Here is a 23,525-nt window from a genome sequence, read left to right as displayed (position 1 = left end):
CTGCTTAGCAATGAGATCTGCAATAGTCAGGGAGTCCTTTAATGCCATCCTGCCTCTGTTTCCTTGACTATGAAATGAGAGTCCAGAACAATCAACAAAATTATTGGCTCTCCAAATCACACATCCAATTAAATTTCATTGTATATTAGTGAAAAATAATATGCAGCATTAGTTCAAATTCAATTTGCATTGTGCATAAAGATATTATGAGTACATTTCTTAATTATAGAAATTTAGGCTGTTTTTATTTTCCATTAGAATTTTTCTCTTTGCTTACTTCTGGGACAGATTTTTCCTTTTGCTTATTGTTTAAATCGTTAGTAGGGAGTAATATAGAATTTTTTTGTTTTTGTTTTTGCCTATGAAGCAAACAGAACTTTACGAAATCTCATCCTTAAATTTAACCGTAATTTGTCATTGGAAAGCTAATGCTTAAATTACATTTTTTTCTTTTTGGCCAGTCCTGGGGAATGGACTCAGGGCCTGAGCACTGTCCCTGGCTTCTTTTTGCTCAAGGCTAGCATTCTGCCTCTTGAACCACAGTGCCACTTCTGGCCATTTTCTGTATATGTGATGCTGGGGAATCGAACCCAGGGCCTCATGTATATGAGGCAGGCACTCTTGCCACTAGGCCATATCCCCAGCCCCACATTTTTTTTCAACACAAGGAATGAGTTTATATTTCTGATACATTATTTAAAAAAAAGTCTATCCTGGGCTGGGGATATAGCCTAGTGGCAAGATTGCCTGCCTCAGATACACGAGGCCCTAGGTTCGATTCCCCAGCACCACATATACAGAAAACGGCCAGAAGCGGCGCTGTGGCTCAAGTGGCAGAGTGCTAGCCTTGAGCGGGAAGAAGCCAGGGACAGTGCTCAGGCCCTGAGTCCAAGGCCCAGGACTGGCAAAAAAAAAAAGTCTATCCTAAGGTGATTTTTAATTTTATTAAAAATTCTTAAAGAAAAGCAAAGGCTATTAGATTAATTAAAAAGTCAAAATAAATGTCTGTTTTCTTTTGCTTTATGTTTTTGACACAGGGAATCACAATGTAGTTCAGACTAACTTTCACCTCAGGATCTCATTCTGTCTCCCTCGGTCTCCACAGTACTGAGATTACAGATGAATTCTAGCATGCCTGGCTTTTAAAAATTATTTATTTTTCTCTTCTGCAGTGCTGGAAACCCCAAGTCCATGTAACATCACAAGAACTATGATATCGATTTATCTTTATTAAAATTGGTAACATGTGGTATCTTACCTATAAAATTATGGGACAACCTGCCAGTAAGTTAATTAGCATAATTGAAAGGTAAATCATGAATACCTTTAGCTAAAATAGAGTTGATATAGTCCAATCACACAACAACTACAAGACTAGATACTGTTGTCTATATAGGGTCAACAAGATTAAGGCCAGAAGGTTAGTTATGTGGGCTTTGTTAAGTTCACACTTAAGTACTACAGTCAACTGTCATAAATGAATTGCAGTACAGAAAGATGGATACGTTTTTAAATCTTGAGGTAGGACTGAGTAATGTAGAAGTGGCAAAGTACATTTGCTAATTGCTAGAATGTTGGGCATTGCAAATGTGAGCCATCTTCTTGACTTTTAGAGAAGCAAGATGAAGGACTGTGCTCTTTCTGGAGATGGGATTATAGAGAAGAATTTATCGTCCATTGAAAAACCAAAAATAGGCTGGGGATATAGCCTAGTGGCAAGAGTGCCTGCCTCGGATACACGAGGCCCTAGGTTCGATTCCCCAGCACCACATATACAGAAAACGGCCAGAAGCGGCGCTGTGGCTCAAGTGGCAGAGTGCTAGCCTTGAGCGGGAAGAAGCCAGGGACAGTGCTCAGGCCCTGAGTCCAAGGCCCAGGACTGGCCAAAAAAAAAAGAAAAAGAAAAAGAAAAACCAAAAATATAAAACAGAACAAAAGTAAGTGGGAATATTAAAAACAGATTTCAACGTAGTGACATTAGGGTGTTCCCAGGACTCCATGGAAAGCTGGAGTCACAGTGGACTTTGCCACCTGGGCTTTGCAACAGGTCACTCTCACTACACCCCTACCCAGGGTGAACAATGATCCTGAATGACCTGGATCTGGAAACTAGCGACTCAAGTACAAGTCTAGCTTGCATACAAAACCCTTTGTATCCAACTCACATGAATGAGGTCCCTCTCACTAAAGCAAAGTGACAAAGGACAAAGTACCTGGTCAGTTGCCAGTTACTGACTCGAGCCGAGGTGGCTCCTGAACATGTGGGTACAGCAGTGGTACTACCAGTGGAAAGATTTTGTACCCAGTAGCTTTCTGCTGCGAAAGTACAAATAGTCTAGCTGATGAATACCATCCTGTTTTCTAGTGCTCATTAGAAAGTGGAAAGCATCTGAGAACAGAGCAAGCAGAAACTGGAAAAACAACTCTTCTTTACATCTTTAATTTGTTTATCTGTGCCTTTCCCTCACCTCATTTAACTGGTGTGATTCCCCTCTTGGACATTTATCCAATACAACACATACAAGCCTACATTAAAGCTACCAGCACAGCCACTTTTATTGGAGCATTATTTATCATAGCCAAGATATGGAATCAGCCCAGATGCCCTCAATGAATGATTGGATCAAGAAAATGCGGCATATATGCACAGTGGAATGATCTTGTGCCATTTGTAATGAAATATAAAGACTTGAAAAAGAATACATTAAGTGAAATATGACAGAGAAACATAGTTTCCGTTCTGCCTATAAATCAATACATAAACACACTGGATGGTATGCAAGCAGTTTATAAAATGAATTAACTATAGTATAATAGAATCTAAAGAAAACTTTTAGAATTATTTAGAGTATCTAAGCCAAAGCACAACCAAATAAGAACCAGAAAATAGGTACATGTAAGGGGGAGGGTAGGGCTAAGTGGAGGGCTAGGGGAATGAAGAGGGAAGAAGGCAGACAAGAATTCATTGCATAGATCACAGATAGAGAAAATTAAGGGAAAAAAAGTGGTGGAAGGAGGGTGAAGATGTTGAAGAGATGGCACAGATCAAGCTAGATGCATTTTATACATGACTTGATTTGTTAAATGACCAAAAAAATATATAAACTAAACATTAAGAAAAGTGAGGGAAGGGGTACATTGGGAGGGGTGGGTGAGAATGTTGAAAGGGGTGACATTGATCCAGAAACAGTTTTCATCAACTGCTTTGTTGAATGGCAACTCCTTTTTGCGACTAAAGATAATAAAGCATTCAAAAATTGGAAAGACACAAGGAAATGAGGAAAAAATTGGGACAGAGACATAAATACATACACAAAAAGTAAGATGAAGATGATGAGAGAGGAGGAAGGAATGAATGAGGTAGTCATTGTTATACTCAGTGTTTTACATAAAAAGACAAGTAGATACTTTGAGATTAATCCTCAGAAGATATTTCAAGGATTCTAACACAGCTTCCCCAAGTTGCTATTCCTCTTCTAGTGTATGAGGAACAGGATAGACCAAGACTTCAGCTCCATTCAGCAAGTCTTTTCTTGATAAGATTGGTGGCCTAGTAATGTAATCTCTTGCAAATATGTGCACAGCAGGAACACATGCTCCTTTGTATATAGATAAGATCAAAGACCCAGGTTGCAAGGTCAGAGCAGGTGATACTCTGAAAGATAGCTATCAAATAATTAAGATACAAATCCATTAGCTGAAATAAGTAAATATCCCATTGACTGGTCCCATTATAGAGAAAACAGTACAGTACAGAACAGATATCTGAAGATTTGGAATTGGTAACTAAGGAGCAATATGTAAAACATGGTAAAATTGGAAAAATATGATCTATTTGGCATGCATGGTTTCTCAGATCATAAAGCAATGAGAATACACGTTAAAGTTTGGGAAAGCTGAGTAAGCAATTAAAGTGATTCTTGATCTGAATTGGAGGTTTTGAGGTAGATGAGTTGTAAAAACATTGCTTTATAATTTCAAAAATATCAAAGAACTGGCTAGAGCAGAACAAGTTTGATTTTAGTAGCAACAGGAACCTCAGATGATCTTTAAGTGAACTGCAGATGGAACAATGAAAAAGACATCAATCTTCTAAGCTTTGAGAAACTGAGGCTCTTACAAGGGCTTTTAAGATACACCATATGTTGACCAATCTATTTTACATTTTGTGAGATTAATATAAAATAAAAGCTTTTTTTCTTTACAAAAAGGAATAGTATGTGATTACAAAGCTTGGTGATCTTTGAGATAGAAGAAATATTTGATGAGTGTTATGATGGCCCTATTTGCTGTCTTACAGTTTACAGGCTGTGGCAAAGGGAAGAAGAACCTCTTGAGAGTCCAGTAGACAACCTGGGTTTAGAAAGAGATCTGAAAGGAAAGAAATAACCATGTAGATAGAGCTTTGAAGACAATGTCTCAGGCAGGAACTAAAAGAGGATCAACTTTGCTGATGTTGGCCAGAAACTACTCAAGTAGTCAACAGTGTACTATTCAACTTTCAGAAAAGGTCCAAACAGGGACAGTTTGCGTGTACTACCTGACCCAATATAGGCAAACCTTCTCATCCTATGGTGATACTTACATTACATTTGAAAATATAGACGCATTCTCAGAAAGGTTTACCATAATCAGCCATAGTTTTCCAATGGATAAATAATAATTTCACAATGTCCATCTTGAAAGGAGAAACAACTACCAGTAATTTACTGACATGGTTTCCATACTGTTGAATAATGAATCTTTTGGGGGAAGCAGGAGGGTCAATTGTGGGGTTCAAATTCAGGGCCAGGGTTCTGTCCCTGAGCTATTTTTCTCAAGGCTTGCACTTCACCACATTGTGCCACAACTCCACTTCTGGCTTTCTAGTCATTAATTGGAGATAAGAGTCCCACGATCTTTCCTGACTGGGCTGAAATTGAACTGCTATCCTCAGCCTCCTACAATGCTTAGATTACAAGTATGAGCCACCAGAAACCTCTTAAGATATTTTTCATGTTGTTGTTGATTTTTTTCTTTTAATTCAGCAATAAAGATCAAATCCAGAGCTTCACATCTGGTAGGCAAGTATGGTATCACTGAATTACACCCTTGGCCTTAAATATTATACGAACCTGTACATAGACATTACATTATATAATTTAAAGAATTTAGCATGGCAAATCAATTATCTAAATTGATTTAATTTTGCAAATTACCTATTTGAATTTCCTAAGAGAGGAAATCAAGGTTAATACCCCCAAACACATAAAAAATTGGTATACATGTTGAAAGATCAAGATTATTATTTTCTTAACTAGAAAAAAAATTTTTTGTATTTTTAATCATTGTTCTTAGAAGTCTATTGAATTACATTTAATCATTATAAATTTCTTTGATTTCTTTTCCCTCTTTCGGTCTTCATGGCAACATAATACCTTGCACAAGCAAACTAATTATCTTTTAATCTTTAAGCAGTTGTACAATGGTGCTGTCATTTAACAAAGAAATTTATGAATAAAATGAATCTTGATCAATGTCATCCCTTTCAACATTCTCGTCCATTTCTCCCACCCCATCCCTTCCTTCACTTTTCTTACTTGTGTAGGACATACATTGAACTTTTGACTGCATTAAAGTCGCCACTGGACTGCCTAACAATAATAGATCACACTTTAATCTGAAAGACATGACAATTACTCAAAATCATTTGTAGTTTTATGAATTACAACATGCACGTGGAAACACAGTGAGAAAAACTTACTTGTACAATTAGGCAAAGCTCCAGACCATGTTCCATTGGCTGTGCACTGCCTAACTGAAGGTCCAGATAGAACATATCCCTCCACGCAGGAATAAATGACTGAGCTGGAAAATGTGGTGCCATCAACTCTAAAGACTTTCCCGTTGGCTGTGGTTCCTGGGTTACCACATTGCACAGCTATAAGACAAAATGTTTAAGACTCCTTGTAAAAATAAGGCAACTGGAAATGTTTACAAAGAGTTAAGGACTACTTTTTAATTGCCCACACTAGCAACATAGAGTGGAAATCCAAAATGAATTTATATGGTTTCTAATAGCTTAATTACTGGTATGCAAACAAAAATAACAGATACTTAAAAGACTGTTCCTACTGGCTTCAGTACAAACAGTATAAATTACGTACTTGAAGCAAATTGCCATTGGGTGCCACAAAATACTTCAGAGAAGAATTATAAGACTCTCTCCCTAACATGTAATTCATGTAAAACTGGGAGATATATAACTACAATAAGATGTAATAGAGATTTATTCATTTTATACTTCTTAGAGGGCAAATGTAAAATACACAATTTGAAAATTATAAATATTCATGCATATTTTATATAAACATAGGAATGATTTGCATTAAAACACAATCTTTATCTCTAGTCCAAAAGTGCAATATGTAAACTGAGTAAAATTTAAGTAACTAAAATTCAGTAATAACAGTTATTACATTTTCCATCCATCTTAAATAGGACTAACAAAGTCATTTCATGGTTGGCTGTTATGTAATATGTTTAACCACTTGAGATTTATTATTTTTTTAAAAAGCCAAGCACTAGTGGCTCTCGCCTGAAATATTGGTTACTCAAGAGGCTGAGATCTGAGGATCAAGGTTCAAAGCCAGCCAGGGCAAGAAAGTTCATGAAACCCTTATTTCAAACTAACCACCACAAAACCCAGAAGTGGTGCTGTGGCTGAAGTGGTAGAGCACGAGCTTGAGCTGAAGAGCTAAGGGACAGCCTGCAGGCAGTTTTGAAGCCCTACCACCCATAAAAATAAAAATAAGAATGTCAGGAGTGTGTTCCAATTAATATAAATTTTACTATCCGATCAGAAGGTATTCTGTAACTTTACAGAATTTATGTCCAAGATTAATTAAATGTGCTTTCCTGCATTGAGAATTGTTTTACAGTTTACTGATATAAATGAAGATTAAATTCTACATTATATTTTCAGCAGAATGTCATACAGAAAACAACTTTAATCACTAGCTTCTAAAATAAAACACTGGTAAAAATCATTTGTTATTTATAATATTCTATAGCTGTGACACAATGCAAAAATTATTTATCAAAGTCTTATTATGCTTGTTTTCAGATGTCATGCAATTCACATTTTCTGCCAAATTTGTACACCATGAGAGCAGGACTTTCTTTACTGATGGTGAGTTTAAGGCAAAACCAAATCATACTGCCATCCTGTGCTTTCATCTTTACCCTTCCTTTACATAATAGACAAATTTCTCCTTAAAAATACATTTAGTAGAACTAAACACAAAAGAGAAAGGGAGAATATACAAGTAATTCAATATATAACCTACAAACTATGACAAGTGAGAGAAAGAGCGAGTTGGGAAGGACTGATGAGAAAGGTAGAAGGTATAATTTCTGTATTCATATAGTGCTTTGTAAAATGGCAACTTCTTTGCACAACTACTGACTGATAATACAAATATTACTAAACATAAGCAAAATAAACTTAAGATGAGAAAAGTTAGATGAATTATCTATGGTTAGGGAAGGTTGATTGGTTGATGGAACCAAAGCAAAGAGGTAGCAAATATTTTTTCTTTTAATATTAAACTCTGAGGAAGAGATTTTAATTGTCACTTGTCAACCAAGTAATATTTATCGCTAGCAGTAGATTAAAAACAAACAAAACAATAGAAAGTTGCTAACTTCACAAGTCATAAGGGAACAAAGTGTTGCAGGAAATAGCAGGGCCAATATTTGCTCTTCAAACTCAATAGCCAGTGACCACTTCTTTAACTAGCCCCCACCTTCCACAGTTCTACCATCTCCTGATCGCTGTGCATCAATTGGTGAAGCATTCATGAAACCAGAGCTCTCTTTATCTCATTGTTCCTAAAAATGATCTCACTTATAACACTGAGGAGTGTTTTGCTTCACTAATCTCCTAGGAATGTCTCAATACAGTCCAAACGACTATGAGGAAGACACACTGTCCACAAACACTCTATTCATATACACTATTCTCCAGATTACCTTTACATTCGGGTTGTCTTCCAGTCCAACTGCCATTAGCTAAACAGGTTCTTTCTTCTGAGCCATGAAGGATATAACCAGCATCACAAGCAAAGCGCACAGTACTTTTAGTTCTGAAATCACTTTCCTGTCTAGAACCATGACCCGGGGTACCTGGATCTCCACATGTACCAGTAGCATCACCTGCATTGCAGGAAATTCAAAATTAATTAATGTGCTCATTCACTAGTTAGGCAAATACTGTAGCGGGTGTTTATTTTTGTTTGCAGTATGTTTGGAGGGTACTTTGATGGAGGAGAAATGTAATTTGTATTTCCCATTTGATGCTAACCATCAGAAGAAAAGCAACAAACGAAAAAGAAAATCTCTGTGGAGCAGAGTGCCACTTTCCTTTTCAGTGATATTTGGAGCTATTAAACCATTTACAGGTATTTGATTAGTGCTTGTAGACCTAGCTAATTACCAAGCTAATGGAAAATTTGTAACTGAGGGGAATATGAATTCACATGGCAAGGTTCTTATCAAACTAATACTATAAACTAGATTCAGTAGTTCACATTTTCCTTCTCTAAATTTTCTAATTACTGGCAAGGTTTTTCCCCATTGTTATTGACCTATATCTGTGGGGTGCCATTTCATGTAAATATAATACTGTTCTGCCTCTAAGCTACAATTTCTCCTTTAATTTATTGTAACAATAAATGTTTACTGAAGATGAACTATTCTATTCCTATTGGGAAAACATAAAAAGAAATTAGAAACAAGCTAAAATGAAAAACTATAGCTTCATTCTTCATTAAGGATTTGATTCATTTATGTGCGTTCACTTTTTTATTGTAGTCCTAGGAATTTTTCTCAGCTTTTACAATATGTCTTCATCATTTCTTAAGCAATTTTAATCAAAGTTGTCCAAGTTCCAATTCACTTTTGGGAGATGTTAGGGAGTTGAGCATATATGCTTTGAAAAATGTTCTTTCTAGATCCATTTGACATTGTTTCATATATGTGGAAATATTTACACTTCCTCTTTTTCTAGTGTTATACATTAAAACCTCATAAATATCTATATATTTTTCTCTGCAGTTTAGTAGCTGTTTGTTAATCCACTTGTAAAGAGAGCTATGGATAATTAATCACCTGAGAGTGAAGTTAAAATAGGTTACTCAAAAATAAACGCTCAATTCTCTGCAAAATCAGCTTTAAGGTCACATGAAAAGATTCTTCTTAGAACATTGTGATTAAAATTGAAATCTTAAGCTGTCACGTCACAGGAATTCCTCACAAGTAACAAGATTTGGAAACTAAAGAATCATTCCACAATATCCATCTTGAAAGGAGAAATGACTACCAAAAGTCATTGACATACTTTCCATAAAAATAGAATAAAACTGAGAATGAATGATCTACACAATCATAGAAGTAAAAGTATCATAAGTTTTATCTGAACCCTGGACTGAGTTAGTAAAAGCTATCTCAAAAACAAATTAAAGTCCCAAGATAGTAGCTCAAACGAGAAGGCACAAGGGTGAGCCTCTAGGTTCAATCTGTAGAAAATGAAAAAGAATTTGAGAAAATGGCTTTGATATCTCTTCAAATAGAATAACTGCTTCCTTTTCAATTTTAGTATTTTGTAAGCAAGAATACTTGCACTGGATTGCATGTAAACCCCCATTGTGGTATGCATAAAGCTGACCACAGCTCAAAACGCACACTCAATTTCAAAAATCAGTATTCATTTGCCTGTAAATTTATATTACCTCAGGTTATTATAATACATAGGAACACTGGGTTTCATTTTTCCTGGTGAATTTTTAATTGGCTCATATATACATAAAAAGTAACCATAATGGATTTCCCCCACACATAATATGCTATTTCCAAAGTGGTACCTGAGCAATGAGGTTGTGATCCACTCCAGTGGCCATTTAACTGGCAGGTCCTTGATGACTGGCCTAAGAGAGAACGCTTTCCTGTGCAGGAGTAGTGCACAGTCGCCCCAAATGTGTACTTCTCGCCGGACAAGACCGCATTAGGAGGAACCCCAGGCTGTCCACAGTCAATCACTACAATACATAATTATTGAATATAAAATTTTTTTATATCTCCTACCAGACGACCTGAACCAACACGCTTATAATAGAATTCAAAAGTACATTTTTTTGACTCAAACATCTAAACCTTCCAAAAATAGCACATCTTTCCTCTATGTAAAAGTGGCTTTAAAATATTTCATAGAATTTTGTAAGAACATTTGGGCTCCTATGCTTAGAATTATGGGAGCTATTGGATCAACCTACTTTTGTTGAGAAGAATTGTAACAGAACTTAAAATCGAAGTACGAAATAATCTGTAAGAGAAGTAAGTGTCTAAACATTCACGTGATGAGAGTAAGTCTGTGGGGATGGTGTGTGCACACATGGACATGTGCATCTGTATCTATGCACCTGCACAAGGATTTACATACACTAAGAGGGATATGGTAGGTTGGCTAAATAAGGATATAAGAAGCCATCTTGGATCCAAAGTAGTGCTGTGCAGAAATCACCAGGGAAGGATTTTGAGAGTAAAGATCATCATGTGAAGATGGATCTGTGATTCACAATGTAACTTAAGAATAGAGTCATTAAATTGCTGATGTGTCATTCCAAGAAAATATTTGTTGGTTTGTCATTTGAATAACAGAAACAGATGGCCAAAGAATGTACAATATTCTTTATAAGATAGAGGTGTCTTGAGATATTAGTGCATGTTCCCTGTTAGCCAGTCTTAGAAAGACATTGTGCCATGTATTTCTATAGTCAAACTGAAAATCACTGAAGGACCCATAAATGTCATAGCACACAACAGGGAGTGTTACAAGAAGTAAAAAGGAAAAAGTCTAGGAGAGCTAAGTAATTTCGAGGAACTTCAGGTTCACAAATCCTATAAATCATTTTGACCACTAATGATATAGCTAAACAAAACTGATTCAGTGACTTAGAGCAGTCTACTAAAAGACAGCAATTAATTTCCAGCCATTAGGCCAATTTGCTGAATGATTCATGGAAAATCTGAAATTTTGTGAGAATGGTGAAAAACTTTGTTGATACATGTATATGGTCACAAATTTTACTGCTGGAATATATAAGGAATGCCTCTTGATAAAAAAGATCATAAGATAATTTTATAAGGTAACAACACAGTATAACTTAGATAAAATTATTTCCACAATAATGTGTTGACACACTAAACCCTCATTCTAGTTTCTTTATGTTATATCATGTCTAATCCTCATCAGTTCTTTCAGTTTGAGGTGTGTCAGTTGACTAAATCTGTAGAATTTTCTATGGATATATTTTTGTTAAGATATTCAGAATTACTTCTATTAATTTATTTTTCAGTAAAATAAATTGGATTTACTTCTGCTAAATTATTTTTCTCATAACCTGTGCAAGTCATATGTGGTTCTGCTACACTTTTTATACTTTAATACAAATGCAGCAAAACACTATCCTCCAGTATTCACCGACATGAAAGATGTGTAAATTGTTATTTTACTAAATCTTTATTTGTATATGATACATATTTAAGATCAGTAAACTTTAAATAACACATTTGTTTACATTTCCAAGTATTCATAAACCCTGAAGGCTGCTCATATTAACACTGTGTTCAATGAAATTTGAAATAAAAACACAACATAAAATCCTTAACACAAAATAAACAGAATTTCCATCTTTATAGATAGTAGCAGTATATGAAAGACAATTATTGTCATAGTTTGTTTACTAAAGCTAAAATCAAAGAATAGTGAAGAAAATGTAATATGTATGTATATGTGTGCATGTGTGAGTGCATATTTTATAAAGGCAATAAAAATCCATATTCCTTCCCCAGCCTAATCTCAAGGAACAATTCACATTATCTACTTACTGATACATTCTGGTAAGGGTTTGTCCCACTGCCCATTTGGTTGGCATATCAGAACTGATGATCCAAACAAAAAATATCCAGGATTGCAGTCGTAGAAAACCACAGTGCCATATGTGAAATTTCCATGTTCGATTTTGCTTTCTCGTTTGGAATTGGCTGGAATTCCAGGGTCAGAACAATTGACCACTAAAGAGAGAAAAACTTTTATTTTCATATTTTTACTAACATACATATATTTCTAAGAAAAGCTTAGTTTTCTGAACCCCAGTTTTCTGAAACTTTACTTTTCTGAACTAAATTCAATCTTGTAAATGAAAGGTTTACAAGATAAAATCAATCCATGAGGGGCTGGGAATATGGCCTAGTGGCAAGAGTGCTTGCCTGAAGTGGCCTACTAGCAAGAGTGCTTACATGAGGCCCTAGGTTCGATTCCTCAGCACCACATATACAGAAAACGGCCAGAAGTGGTGCTGTGGCTCAAGTGGCAGAGTGCTAGCCTTGAGCAAAAAAGAAGCCAAGGGACAGTGCTCAGGCCCTGAGTTCACGGCCTAGGACTGGCCAAAAAAAAAAAAAAAAATCAATCCATGAACTGTCTATCTACAAATTGGACTGAATTTGTCTCTCAAATAATATAAAAGGAAAAAAGTAGCAATATTTTGTTTTATTTATTTTTTTGCCAGTCCTGGAGGCCTTGGATTAAGGGCCTGAGCACTGTCTCTGGCTATTTCTTCTTCTTCTTTATTTATTTATTTATTTTCCTTAAGGCTAGCATTCCATCACTTGAACCACAGCGCCACTTCTGGCCATTTTCTATAAATGTGGTGCTGAAGAATTGAACCCAGGGCTTCATGTATAGGAGGCAAGCACTCTTGCCAGGAGGCCATATTCCCAGCCCAAAAGTAGCAATATTTTAACAAGAGCTTGCCCCATAAAATTCTGTTGTAACATATTTTCAAATGACTTCTTTTTCTGGATGTGGTGCCACTAAGGGCTTGAAATAAGATGTGAGCCCTTCTCAGTTGTTTCACTTGTGGCTAGCACACAACCATGGAAGTCACATCTCCAGTCTAAAAATGACATCTGTTATGCAAATGGTGACTATAGGAAAAGAAAACATATAGAAAGGTGATTTTCCCCACATATATATATATACATATACACAATGTATCTCGAGCAGACTTACCTTCCCATTATTCTTCCTCATCACCCTACCACCCTTCTTAAAATCATCTCTGCAAGCTTCATTGTTCCATTTGCACACTTGTACGTATGTTTAGACAATATGCACACACCTTCCCCTGTCCTTCCATCTTAACCTCCACTACTATCTGCACACATCACACAACATCTGTCATCCATTTTTTTTAATTATAAGTTCATTTTTCAAAGGGATTTTTACCCTGGGATTTCACACATATGTATATACTTAATAAGATCAGGCTCTTGGTAACTCACTTTCCTATCTGCACGATCCCCTTACATTAATCTTGAAGCAAACTTCAAGCTAAAATAGCCTTTATGTGCCTATACATGGACTCACAAATAGGTAAAAGGCACAGAAAGCCTACCAGTGTGATTTTTAAATATAAAATTTAACCATTTTAGGGGAAAAAAAGGAAAGCATTGATTTTGAGGTGAAAGCAATATTAAAGTGCTTTCCAAGTGTTCTGTCCAAGTTGTTTCGAAGCTAACATCTTTACTCACACATGTATGTTAATACTATATCCCAAGGACATAGAGTTGAGTTTACCTTTGCACACAGGAGGAGGATGACTCCACTGTCTGTTTGCTTGGCATTGGGCCTTTGTTGGTCCTTGCATAAGATACCCAGTGTTGCAAGAGAATGTGACCACATCATTAAAGTTGAAACCATTTCCACTTGTCCTTCCATAAATTGGACTTCCAGGATGACCACAGCTTACAGCTAATACCATTGGAAGTGAGGATAAAACAGAATACTCAGTTACCAACTATGATGTAATTATTCTTAATCTTTTAAAAACAAAATAGAAAGAACACCTTGTATTCGATTATATGTATAAATATATATTGAAGTAACAAACTTGGAAAAAATTACAAAAATATATAAAATAGGAATACAAAATTAAATAGCTGTTTAAAATAGTGATAATTTTATTTAAGTGACACATACTTGTTCGACGTTTAATGGTATTATTTCATTCTATCTCCATTTTTTATGTTAAGGAAATAACAGGAAATTTTTGAAAAATTAAGTCCCTGTTAATTTGGAGGAAGGACCCAAACTGAAGCCATTTTCCTTTTCTAGCTAAATCTCTGGACTAAAAATACTTGAAGGTACTATCATAGTTAATTTTGAAATAGATCTTTGTACTAGATAAGCAATCTACGCTTGGAAATAATAGACTGATAAGCAGAAGTGAGTTTGGATATCAATTTATATGACTATTTAATATGGACAATAGAAGATGTTCCATGATACTGTATAATTCTTATTAATGTTTTGAGATTCTAATATTAACATTAATCAAACCATTTAATCTTATTGGTTTATATTCTCCATAATTGCTGTTTGACAATTTCTCACAATTTTGCTTAGAAACAATGTTCTCAGATGGATTAGTTAACCTCTTTTAATGTTATAGTTCTGCTATAAATTTTATGAAGATTTGGTTTTTCCCAAACACACTGTGTTTCTATGAACAGTTTTATTATATCACCTCACATTGTTAATCAAGGCAGTTTCAGCAGCAGGGCTTCATAATTGGGCACAGTGAACGACCATAGTCAATTTTAGTACCTTCAAAATGACCTGCACATAATTATTTCTCAGCTGCACTGTTAATGTCAGTCTACTCATCTACTCATTGGGGAATTTAACTGCAACTTATTCTTGTTTAAAATTATCAATAACAAAACTAGCTTTACCCTGAGGGCCAGTTTTCACTTAAAGTCTCAATTATTCAACAAGAAAAACAGTGACTTAAATTGGCTATGCTTGAATTTAAATGAAAAACAAAATATGTAGGACCTATGCTAGCAGAATAAATCATTAGACTTGTTCTTAAAGTCATTAACTCTTCGATGATGTGTGTTTTTGTGTATCCATGTGTGTATATATGTATGTAATATATATGTGTGTGTATATGCGTGTTTTTATGATGTCTTAGAAGAATGATTTTTTTTGGATGGTCATGTGACTTGAACTCTGGGGCTGGGCACTGTCCCTGAGCATTTAAGCTCAAGGCTAGTGCTCTACCACTTGAGCCACAGCACCAGTTCCAGTTTCCTGGTAGTTAATTGGACATAAGAATCTTATGTACTTTCCTGCCCAGGCTGGCTTTTAACTGTGAAGCACAGATCTCAGCCTCCTGAGGAGCCAAGATTACAGGTGTGAACCACCAGTGCCAGGCTTAGAAGAATGGTTTTAAACATTACCTATATGTTTTATTATTCTATCATCTCAAAATGCTGAAGTATTTATTTATGAAATTTGAATTTCAAAAAATTTCTGATAAATTTATAAATGCAAGTTGAATTAGTAATAGTATAAAGGAAATGTTTCCTGGGAACCTATATTAAAGTATCAAGCCAGGTGCCTGAGGCTCATGCCTGTGGAACTAACTAATCAAGAGGCTGAGATCCAAAGATCATGATTCAAAGCCAGGAAGGAAAGTCTATGAGACTCTTACTTCAAATTAAACAGCAAAAAAGCCAGAGGTGGAGCAGTAGGTCAAGTGGTAAAACACCTGCCTGAGCACAAAATTGCTCAGGAACAGCACCCAGGCCCTGTGATCAAGCTCCTAGGACCACACACACACACACACACTCACAGACACAGACACATACAGTCTCTCTCTCTCTTATCACATTATTTCTCTTAAATTTTGAAAATCTCCATTATTCTCTTATTAAAATGTAAATATATGCACAATAATTATTATAAATCAACAAATAAGAATTTTAAAATAAATGTCAGTAATAATGATATGTATTGAGACCAAAAATTACATGGATAACTGACTTTAAGTCTAAAATAAGGTAAGTTGTGATCTGAGCATTCAGTAGAGTATGAAAACATATTAGATTTAGCATTATTCAACAATATTTTTAGTTTGTACTACAATGATCATAATAAATACCACGTACAAGACCCTGAAGATTTGACTATCTTAAGATATTCCATAAGGGTTTAACTTTCCGATAGTCTCACTCTAGATTTAGTGTGACTGATATAGCCAAGTTGCCTCAAGTGATCTGGCTTGCTAGGAGTGCGAGGACAATAAGAGTTCTTAGTTTTTATTTTAAAGTATGAAAGGCTTGGGGCTGGTAGCTGTACATACACAAGAGAGTGGTCAGAGATCTCTATTATACAAGTGAAACAATGTCAACATGCACTCCCCAGCGAGAGACTCAACACTGAGTCTGACTAAGTGCTATCCCTTGACTTGGTCAGTTGAGGTAGTATTTTGAGCCCTGTTTAGGAGCTGAGGATATAGTCTAGTGGAACTTACCCAAATATTTGCCAAAGTATATCTAAGACCCTGGATATTATAGGGCATCAGCAGATACTGGCCCACAAAATGCTGTGCCCAGAAAGTACTTCTTGGCAGTAGAAGGCTTTTTACTGTTATAGGACCTCAGGTATACACCGTTTAGGTGTCATTTAAAATCCACAGTATTTTAAAAATGAAATGATTTGTTTACACATTGTCATCAAATCTGTTTAATTTGATCCCAGTTACTTAATGGTTAGTTACAACATGGACAAAGACTAAGCAGGAAGGGTAATTCATAAAAATGTCTCTATCCCTACCAAAATGAGACACAAATTCCAGTCTTGACCTACCACCAGTTACACCATTCTGACCACCACTCACTGCTCTTTCATCTTTCCACAAGCCTTTTGCCAATCCTAGAGGCCTTTCCTTCCTTTCCTTTGTCGGTGTGGAAAGCTCTCATGCATTTTCCACATATAAATAATAAAAGTAAATAAAAATGGACAATGGTTAAATCCATGCCATAGAGATATAAAAAGATGCATTAAAATCACAAAGCAAAGGGAGAATTATAGTGAAAGAATATTAATTGAAAATATATTTTATTTTCATGTGTATGTTCAGATCTAACATATAATAAAAGATCATTTTGATTGTTTCCAGAAATACTAAGCACGTCCATTAAAATAATTCTGAAAGTACATAGGCACACAATTCTGTATGATGATTAAAATAATGGAAGTATACTTTTTAGATATAATTTTAAATATGTTAAACATTTCAGAATTTTATGAAAAAATACTACAGTTACATTGATTATGCATGTTTACTCTTGATATATTTATGAATATCTTGGATTTTGGAGTTAGCAGGAGTCATATCCACAAAACATTTAACTGTTTACTTCTTTAAGAAAGAAAGAGTCTAGAACAAGAGAATATTACTTCTATTAGCTCCCATAATCATCAATAGGGCTGTAATGTGAACTTGTCATGTAATGACTCATCATAGATGATGATTTCCTTTTATAATAATTTTACTTTGTAAGACTATTATTTGGTGTGATAGCTACTGCATTCATTCTTTTCAAGAAAACATTTATCAGAAGTAATTCTTACTTAAAATAAAGCTTGTAGGATCACAACAGAAGACTATTAATAACATTGCATTGTGGTATAAAAATACTTAAATCCTTATATCCAAAAATGTGTTGAGAATGTACAATTTGTATGTAAATATTCATTTATAGATATGTTGTACATACATATGAGGGGAATTTACTCTTTTGACACTTTTCAAAAGAGTAATTGGTGATATGTCATATCTTTTCTAAGTGTCACTGATTATTTCTGCTTGATATAGAATCTCACTGGTCAAGGATGGCCTTGACCTCGTAGTACTCCTGTTTCTGCTTCTCAAGTGTCCAGATTGCAAAAACAAACTACCATGCTTATTTTTTGATTTTATAAAAATTATAAACAAAAATTATGAACTTTTCCATAATTTTCTATGTGTGCTTTACAGGTACTAGAACATGCTCCTCTTTAAAGGCTATTGCATAAATGTATAAAAGAATAAGTGGGAGAAGTTTATTTTGTACAGTTAGCTACATATTATATGCAAACATAATCACTTTTCCAGCTAAAGAAAGTATTATTTGCTTTAATACCAGAATTTTCTAATTTATTTTGTCATGCTTACTTACGCACACAGGATGGGAGCTGACCAGACCAATTATGATCCTGTTGGCAGATTCTTACTGAAGAACCAATCAATCGAAAACCAGGATTACACTGATATACAACAGTGTCCCTGTATCCATAATTTTCCCCAATGACTTGACCATTCACAATGAGTTCTGGAATTCCACAGTGACCCGCTGAAATAGGTCATAGAGTATTAGTGAGTGATTTCTATGTAACTTTTGTAGTTTGTTGAAAGTATGTAAAAAGTAATTCCCACATAAGTATACAACATGAGGTAACTATCAAATATTTAACAGCACATCAAATACTTAGAAATGAAATGAATCCACTATGATGTGAATCTTAAAGAAAGCATAAATAATAATTTAAGTCTATCAGAACGAAAAATACATTGCATCAAAAGTTGAAAATACAGATAAAGAAGTGTTTGCAAAAAACGTACAGGTTTAAATGTTCACATTATAAAGTAGATTAAATGATAGACAGATAAATAAATGATAAATTATTAATAACCTAACATCTAAGCTTTAGAAGAAAATAAAGAAAAATGAAATTGAGATACATTAAATAAACTGAAGAGACTATATCAGAAAACTACAGAAATCAAAGAAGTAAGCAAAATATATCACACAAAATATACAATAAGATTGTCAACTAATACTACCACAAAATATAGTGTTAAAGTTTATTTTACATATAATTCTTCAAGCAAACTAACTAATCTGTAATTTAAATAAGTATAAAGAAAATCAATGCAGAAACTATTAAGAAGTGGTTTTGATTATTTAATCATATATTAACACATAACAATTTTATTTATTTAGCATCTTTTATTTTATATAATTGTCTTTCAAAATATTCAAATTTGTTTTCATACAAAACTATTATTATTGGGTTTTTACTTATGCCCACTGACTTTTTAATCCATACTTATATAGAAACTTTCAAGTTTCAAACAGTTATCATGGTATCATGAGTACTTTTAAACATACTGTGAGAACAATATATGATTTCAGTTGTTTTGCACCATGTGTCATATTCTTGTAAATTCTTAGAGAGTAACACACAAAATATTATTTTCCTTAAGTAGAAATTTAAATTAGTATACAAATTCTTATAGATACGTTAACAATTCATTAGAATAATTTTCAGCTACTTAATTCAATATTCTGTCATACCATAAAATTTTTTTTAAAGACGTCAAAATTTTTCTTAGTATTAAAATTTTTTTGTAACTGCATTTTTTGGTCTTTTCTTTTTTGGTACTGGGGATCGAACCCAGGACGTTGCACTTGCTAGGCAAGTGCTTTGCCACTGAGCTACATCCCAGCCCAGTATTAAAAAGTTTAGTCTTACAAAATAGACAGTGTACATTTTTAAATAATAAACACAAGATAGATAAGAAGACAAAGCTACTTCAGCAGCTTAAGCTATTGAATAGCTTTTAATAATGACCTAGAAGAGGGAAGGTGAGAGAAACATGAAGGAGGAGCTAACAAGTTTGACAAGAAATGTAGTCATTACTTTATCTATGTAACTGTAACCCTTCTGTACTTTACCTTGATGATATAATTACATTAAAGATGATGAGCTAAAACTAGTAAAAAGAATCTGTCAAAAATCAGTTAAAATTGTAATTTTCAATAAAAAGTAGTTTTACAAAGGTTACTTGGGTATAAAATAAAAAGAAGATAAATACATTTAAACAAGAGATTAATTTCCTTCTTCAGTCATGTCCATAAAGTTAACATGTGGAAGAATAATAGAATTATTAACTTGAGGATATGAGGAATATGTGGAAGATATATATGGATTGGCACAGGTAGGTAGATAGATAGATCGATAGATAGATACATACATAGATATGCTATAACAGAAAATCTACCCAGATAAAATAGAAGAACATGTGATTGGAAGAATAAACCACTTTGACGACAGATATTTGTTCATAACAATCTATATTCTCACCTAGGACAATAGTGTATTTTGAGACACTTTCAGATTATCTTTTTTTATTTATATTGATTATTTGATTTGTACTGAGTCTTTTCTTTTATCTCAAACCACTTACAAGTATTGCTCAACAACTCATGTTTCTCTTACCTATGACTCTCATGTTTTCCACTTGAATGTAACTTCTTAAATTCCTAATTTTTCTAACAACTGAGCTACATAATTAGCACCCCTCATTCCCTGTCTACTATCTTTCTTACTTCATACTTTTCTTTATTATGCACAATTCTAATAGCTTAGTTCTAACCACTACAGAAATACAAAAAAACAGCCACATTACAGTGAACATTACTGAAAATGTACATAAAAAAACCAATGTCATTTTATCTATACAAATATTTCACTGTGTTTTGATTGGAAAAGATATAAAAGCAGATATATAACTCTGCAAATGAGTGGAGTGAAACAGCTTATCAATTCACCTAACAACTAGTTCAACAAGATTCAAGTAACCTACTGGGAAGATTGTAGGGATCTAAAATCCTATACCACGGTCAAGGGGAAGACAGTGGAGGAGCAGCAGAGCCCTAGGTGAGCTCCCTCCAACATCGCAGTTTTCCCATGCCAAAGAAACTTTTACTCCTAGAAAGACAGCCCAAGTAAGTTCTAACAGTACAGGGATTCTGGCCAGGAAGGAAAAATCGACTTTGCTGGCCGGAAAACACAGATTTGAGCTCCAGACAGTGTCCTGCCTCCACACCAGTGCTGGTGCTGGCACAGTGCCCCTCACACCATGCAACTAAACCACACAAGTGGCGACCAGGGAGAAACCCTCCAGATGGGGGCAGACACATGCGGATCACAGGCTGAGCACGGAGGGACCGAAATCGCAGAGAAAGCATGAGTACCCCAGTAAAGACATTCTCACTCACGCCTACAAAGCAGCTTCTGGGAGGTAGCCCTTCCTCCACCGCCAGAGCAAAGTGCCATCTTTGACACTGGCATAGGGTCAGACCAGTCTGGAACTAAAGCCCACTTGGGGAATGCAAGGACAAAGCAGCCATCTTTGAAAAGGGCAAGAGGGACCAATCAGTGAGAGCCAGCTCCACCTAGGAGAATGCCTCCTGCCCTGTCCGGAGGCTTATTCTGGGCTGCGGCTCACACACTCAGATGAGCTCAGCCAGAGGTGCCGGCCCTCCCCACCAGAATTTCTAAACTAAAACAAAAGCGGCGAGCAGCTACTGGCGGCACAGAGCAACCAGAGGGGAGAACAAAGAGGAAGCACAAATCCCAGCCTGAAACAGAGCTGAATTCTATAGCCAGCTCTGCCCCAGGAGGCCGCACCGCCCAGGAGGGAGGAAGCTCCCCCAGGCAAGCAACTCTCAGCTGAGTAAACCAGGCAAGAGGCGCCCTGCCCTGCTGACTCCACAGCCTATTCAAAGCCAGGCATTAAAGGCATCTGCCCCGCAGCAGACAAGAGGAGCCACTGTTCCCAAGTCTGCTCACATGCCCCAGCTACAGTGGACATCCAAGGCCTACCTGAGGATTTCACTGACAGGGGAGGAGGGTCAGAACAGATCCACCCCCTGCAAACTGAAAGCAAGTCAAACCAGCCAAGCAGCAAAATAGACTGCAGACCATTGCAAGGAAACCAGAGACTAGACAAAGCCCACCGAAACAGGGAAGATTCCTTTTTTTTTTTCTTTTCAAAACATTTTTTAAGCTTTTTTTTTTTTAAATTTCTGAAACATCATTGGTTTTTTGGTTCTCCATTTATACCTGTTTGTTTTATCAAGATATTTTTTTTTGTTATTAATTTTACTGTTTTTTTTTCTTTTTTAAAAAATAACTTTTCTCTGTTTTGTGAATTTGTCTTCCAGGATTTTTTATTTATTTTTCTCTTCACATTCTTTTTCTTTAAAAATTAACTTTCCTATGAATAACACCTCTACACTTTTCTGCTAACACTCCATTGACTATCATTTTAACCTTGTTCTTTATACTGACTCTACACTTCTCCATATTTCCATGTCACTGAAACTAAACCAAATCATCCCCCCCCCCATACACTTTACTCTATTCTCTTTACTATCACTAACTCACCCTCCTGACTTACTTCCAGGAATTCCACATTCCATTGACCCCTGGTTACTGGATAGAGGGTATCTCTGCTCAAACAGAGTGAATCAAAGGGGTTCAAAGACAAAGCCACACAGTCCAAAAAGAACTTAATATAAGAACAAAAATTGCTCATAGGGTTGTAACAGTAAATAAATAACTACTGAATACAGGGCTCAGAAGTGGTTGTTATATCAAATTATATTCTTTAGGAACACCAAAGCTAACTTTATATACAGGTACACAAGGTATCTGTATATAATTGTGAACTTCTAAGATTTATACAACAGTACTTGGTAAGATCTGCTTTGGGTCTTAAACGGTGCTCACAAGTGCTTGTAGATTGGCATTCCCAATCCAAATGGGCAGAAGAAACACAAGAAAGATGGAAAATAATGAAGGTTCATCTCCCACTCAAAACAAGCAAGAAGAAGAGCAGTCAAACAAAGACATAAAAGAGAACCCTCAAAATGCCCTACAAAGCCTACTGATAATAATGTTAAATGAAAAGTTTGAATCTCTTCAGTCAACTATTCTAGAGAGTGTGAGGAGGCAAAGCAAAAGCTAATGGAGAATTTCATGGCCTCCACAAATAGAAAGATAATTGAACTTCAAGAGTCAAACGAAAAGATAGTTACCCAGCTAAAAGATTTGAGAGACAGCACTTAAAACCAAGTAAATGAAGTAAAAAAGTCCATGCAGGACTTAACAGATAAGTACAGCAAGGATATGGAGATCATCAGGAAAGTCCAGTCAGAAGGAAAAGAGATTCAGAATCAAGTAGCTAGCCTAAAGTCCTGACTAACTGAAGCAGAGGATCGAATCTCAGGAGCTGAAGATTCCCTACAATCTATGGTGAAAGATCAAAAAGCAATACAAAACCAATCCAATCGAAAAAACAGATGGCTCCAGGAGATTCAAGATACAATCAGGAAGCCCAATTAAGGATAATAAGTATTGAGGAAAACCTGAAGAAGGAAGTTAATGGAATAGGCAACCTATTTAACAGAAGATTAGCCAACAACTTCCCAAATATCCAGAAGGATAGGCCTATACAGATTCAAGAAGCATTTAGAGGGCTGGGGATATAGCCTAGTGGCAAGAGTGCCTGCCTCGGATACACGAGGCCCTAGGTTCAATTCCCCAGCACCACATATACAGAAAACGGCCAGAAGCGGCGCTGTGGCTCAAGTGGCAGAGTGCTAGCCTTGAGCGGGAAGAAGCCAGGGACAGTGCTCAGGCCCTGAGTCCAAGGCCCAGGACTGGCCAAAAAAAAAAAAAAAAAGAAGCATTTAGAACCCCAAACCGACCAGACCAGAATAGGACATCCCACTGACACATTGTG

At 35.6% G+C, this 23,525-nt stretch overlaps 1 protein-coding gene across 3 annotated transcripts in view; it reads right to left on the bottom strand.

Annotated features, from left to right (window-relative positions):
* The window catches only part of Csmd3 (CUB and Sushi multiple domains 3), an 860,328-nt gene that overhangs the window by 32,524 nt on the left and 804,279 nt on the right, over positions 1 to 23,525 (bottom strand). For all 3 annotated transcript variants that reach the window (XM_048358905.1, XM_048358906.1, XM_048358908.1), the window contains 6 exons: positions 18,109 to 18,282; positions 13,676 to 13,849; positions 11,926 to 12,111; positions 9,903 to 10,076; positions 8,014 to 8,196; positions 5,744 to 5,920 (listed from right to left, as the gene is read on the bottom strand). In XM_048358905.1, coding sequence (XP_048214862.1) covers positions 5,744 to 5,920; positions 8,014 to 8,196; positions 9,903 to 10,076; positions 11,926 to 12,111; positions 13,676 to 13,849; positions 18,109 to 18,282 — 1,068 coding nt within the window. The remainder of the gene's footprint in view (positions 1 to 5,743; positions 5,921 to 8,013; positions 8,197 to 9,902; positions 10,077 to 11,925; positions 12,112 to 13,675; positions 13,850 to 18,108; positions 18,283 to 23,525) is intronic.

The sequence above is a fragment of the Perognathus longimembris genome, chromosome 12 (genome assembly GCF_023159225.1).
Source record: "Perognathus longimembris pacificus isolate PPM17 chromosome 12, ASM2315922v1, whole genome shotgun sequence".
NCBI classification, from domain to species: domain Eukaryota; kingdom Metazoa; phylum Chordata; class Mammalia; order Rodentia; family Heteromyidae; genus Perognathus; species Perognathus longimembris.
Note: the sequence above shows the minus strand (reverse complement) of the source record. Positions and strands in the feature narration are given on the sequence as shown.